Raw genomic sequence first — 6294 nt, 5'->3', positions numbered from 1 at the left:
TTTGCTTTTAATTTCAAAATTCCTAAATTAAATCTTATTAGTTTCCTTTGTTTATTTATCTAATTTTTTTTTAATTTAAAAGATAAAAAATATTTCAATTTTAATAATTTATTAATGTTTTTTATTTTCTTATAAATTCAAAGTTTTCAAATATTTAGACCATCATATTTTAATTTTTTTAATTAAACTCAAAAAAATAATAATAAATCAAATAAAATAAATTATGATGGTCTATTTTTTTTCTTTTTAAATAAACTCATGACCAAAGGACTTTTGGAGTAGCAATATACGGTGTTGATCTTTCTCTTTAAAACCGAAATGGACATAGATTAAATAACTTAGGAGTAATTTAGTATATTTGTCGTTTAAAAAAAAATAATAAATAAACTTAAGTCTTAAAAATAAAAGTATAAGGTGTTTTTTTATCAGCTCATAAAAAGGTGATATTGACAAATCTCAATCACCCTACCTGAAGCTAAGGTTATCAGGGCTTGTAGATGGTGAAATCGTGGATTAAATGGGTAAATGGTTTAGGGCTTTGGTAGGGATTGTTTATGGACGGCATTCTTGTCGTTAGGGATGATTCCGGTGGAGTTTACAAAGTGAAAACGTACCTAAATGGGTGATAATTGAATGTCCGCTATATGCCCCGTGGAACCCTCTACCATCATTTACACAAAGCAGAGACTCCTTTAAATTGGGTGCAACGACTGAAGATAGCCATTGGTGCTGGCCGTGGATTGGATTACCTTCACACTGGTGTTGGTACCCAACACGGAGTGATACATCGTGATGTGAAGAGCTCGAACATTCTTTTGAATGAGAACTGGGATGCTATGATATCAGATTTTGGGTTGTCCAAAATTGGCCCAACCAATCAATCATCATCTTATGTTGATGCAAGTGTTAAAGGCACATTCGGGTATCTGGATCCAGAATATTTCTATACCAGAAAGCTGACAAGAAAAACAGATGTGTATGCATTTGGGGTTGTATTGTTTGAATTGCTATCAGGGAGGCTTGCAGTCGATGAACGCAACAGTGAGGACCAATGTAGCTTGGTAAGATGGGCTCAAAAGTGTGTGAAAGAACGGAAATTAGATCAAATGGTTGATCCTAATATCAAGGGAACAATTTTTCCCAAATGTTTAAAACGGTTTGCACAAATTGCGTACCGTTGTTTGCTTAGTGTTCTAAAGGAACGTCCAACCATCGCTGAGGCTGTGGTCTCACTTCAGGCTTTACTTGAACTACAACAGAGACATGAAAATTCAGCTGAACCATCAGGCATAACTGGATTCACTTGGAAGATTCATAAGTATCTTGTTTTGGCAACTAAACAGAACTCTGGTATGTATGCAGAAACTTTACATTAGTGTTCAATATGTATATACTAACTATGTTAGCTTTTGACCTTTTTCATCCATTATCCAAGACCAAAGTGGCACAAGTTCATCAAAGAGCCATATAAACATGAATCGGGGCTCTTCAACTAACAAGGATGGCAACAATCAAGGTAAAATGCATCGTCAGCCTTGGGAATCATTGGTTACAGATCTTAAATGTTTCACGTATTATGACCTGATGCGTGCTACTGAGAACTTGGGAGATGACAAGAGGTATCTGAAGGTTTACAAAGGTTGGATCGATAAAACAACATATTCCCCCACAGAAGATAATACCGGATTGGCAATTGCTGTTAAGAGAATTGACTTCTACACAACTGCACGCTGGGTAAAGTATCTTGTATTTTACCCTCTCTTTTTATATCTTATTGGCGCGAAAATCCAAAGTAACTTCTGTTCAAATACAAATTATGTGGTACCATTGCATGTATCTCTTTCATGGAACAACAACCTTGTGACATGTGATCACTTTTGAATGCAGTTGCATTTGAAAGAATTTAAGCACCCCAACCTTGAAAAGCTCATAGGATATTGCTTCGAAGACCAACTACGCAAACAATTGTTCCTTGTGTATGAATTCATGCCTAACGGAAACTTTAATAATCTCCTGAATAGTGGTAAGCAACATAAATAATTTCATGAATAAACAAAATTTTCAAAATACTATAAATTTATCTTATATTTGATGGGATGTAGGTGTGGTATCACGACTTCCGTTGGTTATAAAGGTGAAAATAGCAGTAGGAATTGCCCGAGGTCTTGTTTTCTTGCACAAGACACAATATCAATTTAATGTCTTTGAGTATCGGCTTGACAGACACATGATATTACTGGATCAGGTATCTATGAGCTATTTTTCCTATAGGCATTGGAAAAAAATTTAGTATGTTTTCATGTGAATCCCATGTTCAATTATTAAACTAGACTTAGGATTTACTAATACATGAATGGCAATTAATGTCGTTATGTTATATGGAGTGAATATTATAAAATAATCACCAACTTGAAGGAGTGGGGGAACCAAAAACTTTTATAAGAGGTGGCATACAAAAATCCGGATAAAAGATAGTGAAGTAGTTTTTTATTTTATTTTATTTTATTTACCTAAGGTTTAATTTGATATAACAAACTAGCACAAAAATCTTACATTTTAAAGTTGACCTCATCGTTTACCCATTTTTCGAAAATGCTCTATTACTTGTTCGATGTTAAAATCAATAAGTGCTTTTTTTCCTACACTACAAATAAAAGCATCGTTTGAAAAATCATCACTAATTTTATTATGCAAGTCGGTCTTCAAGAGCTTCATTGCGAAAAAACAACTTTAAACAATTTTGTTAGGGTGCAAAGACATGCATTGACTTTGTAATGACTTGACTTGAGAAGACCCACTTGCACATGTGGGATTCGAGCCTTATGACATGAGAGAGAGAGAGAGAGAGAGAGAGAGACTTGTTAGCACCTCTATAAATAATGGGTTGCATACTGCTAGTAGAGTGTGTTTGAGAGATATAGTTCATTGTGATTAGTGATTGGGATATTTAAGTAGAACTAGAACTAGATCCGTTTTTATACTCATGATCGAATACATTTTTTAACACCCAAATCACCATGTCATTAAGGATGTTTTAGGAGAACCGACCTGCGTTTGCTGCCAAAAGAAAGGGCGTTGGATACAAGTCTGCCCAAAGAGCCTGAAGAGTCTAGAAGATGGGGGAGTCAAAGAGTATGGCTGCGCTTCAGGTAAAATCCACTATCTAACTCCGTTAAGTTCCTATTCATTGATTCTTAATACATGATGTGATAAGATTACATTTGAATGTTTTGCAGGATCGGTGAAAAGAAAGGAAGCTTGGTGAAAGAGCAAGATGAATCTAATCACAAGGAATGGATCTTGATCGCATGGACTTGAAGATTAGATTTTGAGCTTAGATAGTTATGATAGAGTTGTTAGAAATTTTCCTTTTGAAATACATAGTTTTCAATGGACTTTGCATTGTAAGGACAAATGTTTTCCGCTGCTTTTATAAATAAAATAAATTTTGGTTTGACTTATTTATTTATTTGTTTATTTCCTTGCAATGAAATCGTTATGAAAATTGGTGTTTGCATATTTCTAAAACAAATGGATATGATTCTTATTTATGGTGTTTATGGAAAAGCCGAGAATTTACCAAATAGGGAGAGTTTCTCATCGCCCAAGTTTCAATTGGACAGAAATTTGGAATCACGCAACTTGATTGCACGATGAATGAGAAATTTCATATTTGGAAATTAGACTAATTCATTGACAAAGTGTCAAGTGAAGGACTAGGGGATCGAGTACACAAAGTTGTGTGTTGATCAAGTCCACCATAAGAGTAACAAGATATTCGTCATGATTTACTAATGGTTTAGTAAATATGATTATACTTATAAGATTAAGTGTAATTCTGAATTGATTAAAAAAAGGTTTAAATCAATAGCAGAACGAAAAGAATCAAGTAGGCAGAAAGATAAAAGTTTCTCCATTCTAAGAAGAAGGGAGAGTACCTTTTATGCTCTCTGATAGGTCTTAATGATTAAGAACCATATCTCAATTAATCCTCTAAGAGAGTCTTAGTACAATTGCATGTCTAAGAAGAGGATTCAAGAATTGAAGAAATGGTTAAATCAAGAAGTCAATCATACTTCGTTCCAAAACAAGTCTTAGAGTTAAGATTGTGACATTGAGTGAAAAGTATTAAGAAGGTTTATAACATTCATCAAATGTGGAAAGTTGTGATGTCTTGGATAAGACAAAGACCAACTAAGACCAATTTATGAAGTGTTTTGATAAAAAACTACACTAACTCTTGAATATTTGGTTGTCAAGAAATGTTTATTGACAAGAGAATCTTATATGTCAAGGAGTCAGTGGGAGTCTTAATCCTCTTGAAAGGTTTCAAGAACAAATCAAAATAGACCTTATCGATCATCACTAGAACACGAGTTGAGGTTTACAACCTATCGTGCTGACATTATTTTGTTTCTGTGCCAATCCAATCGAGTTAATTATGCATGTGAGTCGTATGAGTTCTCATTTGAATGCATAAAAGGCAAGGACCTTGATCAATGGAAAGTACATTGATAAGAAAAAGGTGAGCTGCTTAACTACTTGGAAGACATGGTGGGCAGCTGTGCTACCGTAAGGCAAGAAATCGAGATTAAGAAAGTTCGATCCATATGAGTTTGAATTTGTTGTAAACTTTGGTTTTAACAAATTCACATGGATAGGAACACATACACCGTTTAAATCTAAGTGTCATAAGATTTCCTCCTTCATGAAAATGATTGTGAGGAAATGCTTTCACTAAGAAAGATTTTAAGAAGATAGTGATTGTAAAATTGCATTCTTGAATTCGATCATGGTTACGGTATCCCTTTCCATGATTTGAATTATGAGATTTGGCAATTAGTCTTAATTGTTTAGCACACATATGAACTATCTAAGGAAAAGGTGTATAAGTTCAAAAAGCCTTGATAAAAGGTTATCAAAGGATTAAGTATTAGAAACATGGACTTAAGAAATTCAATAGGTATTCTTTTTCTGAAAGTTAAGATGTTTATGAGTACATGTCGAAGCTAGTGGGAGCATAAGTTTTATGTTTATAATAATCATCATGATAGTGGGAGCATAAAAGTTATAATTGTATGATTATTATGGCAAGTATTGCAAGTTAGCAATATTAATTATAGAAAACAAGAGTTATACTTTGCAAAGTCGCAAGAGTTGTATAGTTGCTTTGCTATAATTAAGGGAGAGAATATTATGCTTCATTTCAAATCTAAAGGCTTAGGTTGAGAAATGTTAATAAATTTAGTCAAAGGTACATAGTGTGTTCTCAAAACTTCGATTATGATTACGGCATTCCTCTTCACAATTCGAATTTTGAGAACATAGCAAATAAAATATTATGGCAGAAGATTGATGAAGTATCAAATCTTTATGTAAGACATTATGCATCGTGTCCCATACGCTTTGGGTATAGGATCGATTGTAATTGCTATACTATTTGACCATTCTAACATTTTCCAAATGTCTAGCGCATTTAGAGGGAAAAGGACAAGAATCAGTTTTGACTAAGATAATTAAACAACTCTCAAAGGACAATCCAAAGTTCGCCGAGGATTGATCGCTTGTGAGTAGTTGGAAGTATAGTATTGGATGGACCATATTGACATTATTATGAATAGATAAGATTCTATTAAGAATGAGTTGTCATATGGAAAATATGGAAACGTGTCCGCATTGGGAATTGAATATTGAAAATCTATGACTAGATTAGAAACTTTTATGCAATAGGATGTTCAAAGGAATGTACTTTGAGTGAGAGACATCATATCTAAGGAATTGTATTGTAACAATCTCCGATAGAGGTTTTTGTAATATCATTGGCAATAGTCTTTGTGACTTTGGTGCAGTGACATTACGAAAGGATCATTGCATAAAATGTTAGAATCTAATATATTCTATAAGTGGCAAGAATTTGACATTCTTTTATTTATGGAAAGGGATTAGGAGTTGTGAAATGAGAATGATTGGAAATGTGTTCAATTTGATCTATTTCACAAAGTAAGAACCATAGGTAAACATTGTGTGCATGTTAAGAGCATGGGACAAGTGTAATAATTCAAGTAAGAAGTTGATTACCCGACACGACAAATAATGAGTAATTGATATGGTGATAAATAAAAGGTGTTTTATTTATGCTCAAAGGGTTGAGGCCATATGGGATTAGTATTATTCTTGTGTTTCACTTTGCATGTTTTTACTTCCAGAATAATTGAGTTTATTAAGAATAATCGAATTATTCAAATGGGCCACAGTTAGTCATACGTTGGAAGTAAGTATGAATGAAGATTGTCA

General features: G+C 33.4%; 1 protein-coding gene across 1 annotated transcript; it reads left to right on the top strand.

The window, feature by feature from the left end:
• The first annotated feature begins 464 nt into the window (after positions 1-464).
• LOC128129565 (receptor-like protein kinase ANXUR1) lies at positions 465-2484 on the top strand. Its single transcript, XM_052768026.1, has 4 exons — positions 465-1350; positions 1436-1734; positions 1888-2023; positions 2103-2484. The coding sequence occupies exons 1-4, from the start codon at positions 645-647 to the stop codon at positions 2288-2290; spliced, it is 1329 nt and encodes a 442-aa protein (XP_052623986.1). The 5' UTR covers positions 465-644; the 3' UTR covers positions 2291-2484.
• Positions 2485-6294: the final 3810 nt, after the last annotated feature.

This window comes from Lactuca sativa, unplaced genomic scaffold (assembly GCF_002870075.4).
Source record: "Lactuca sativa cultivar Salinas unplaced genomic scaffold, Lsat_Salinas_v11 Lsat_1_v11_unplaced_76, whole genome shotgun sequence".
Lineage (NCBI taxonomy): Eukaryota > Viridiplantae > Streptophyta > Magnoliopsida > Asterales > Asteraceae > Lactuca > Lactuca sativa.
This window is presented reverse-complemented; position numbering and strand designations above follow the sequence as displayed.

Coding starts and splice junctions, on each gene's coding strand:
- LOC128129565 (XM_052768026.1), top strand. CDS start 645: ATGCCCCGTGGAACCCTCTACCATCATTTACACAAAGCAGAGACTCCT. Junction 1,351..1,435: donor GGCAACTAAACAGAACTCTG/GTATGTATGCAG, acceptor CCATTATCCAAG/ACCAAAGTGGCACAAGTTCA. Junction 2,024..2,102: donor TAATAATCTCCTGAATAGTG/GTAAGCAACATA, acceptor GATGGGATGTAG/GTGTGGTATCACGACTTCCG.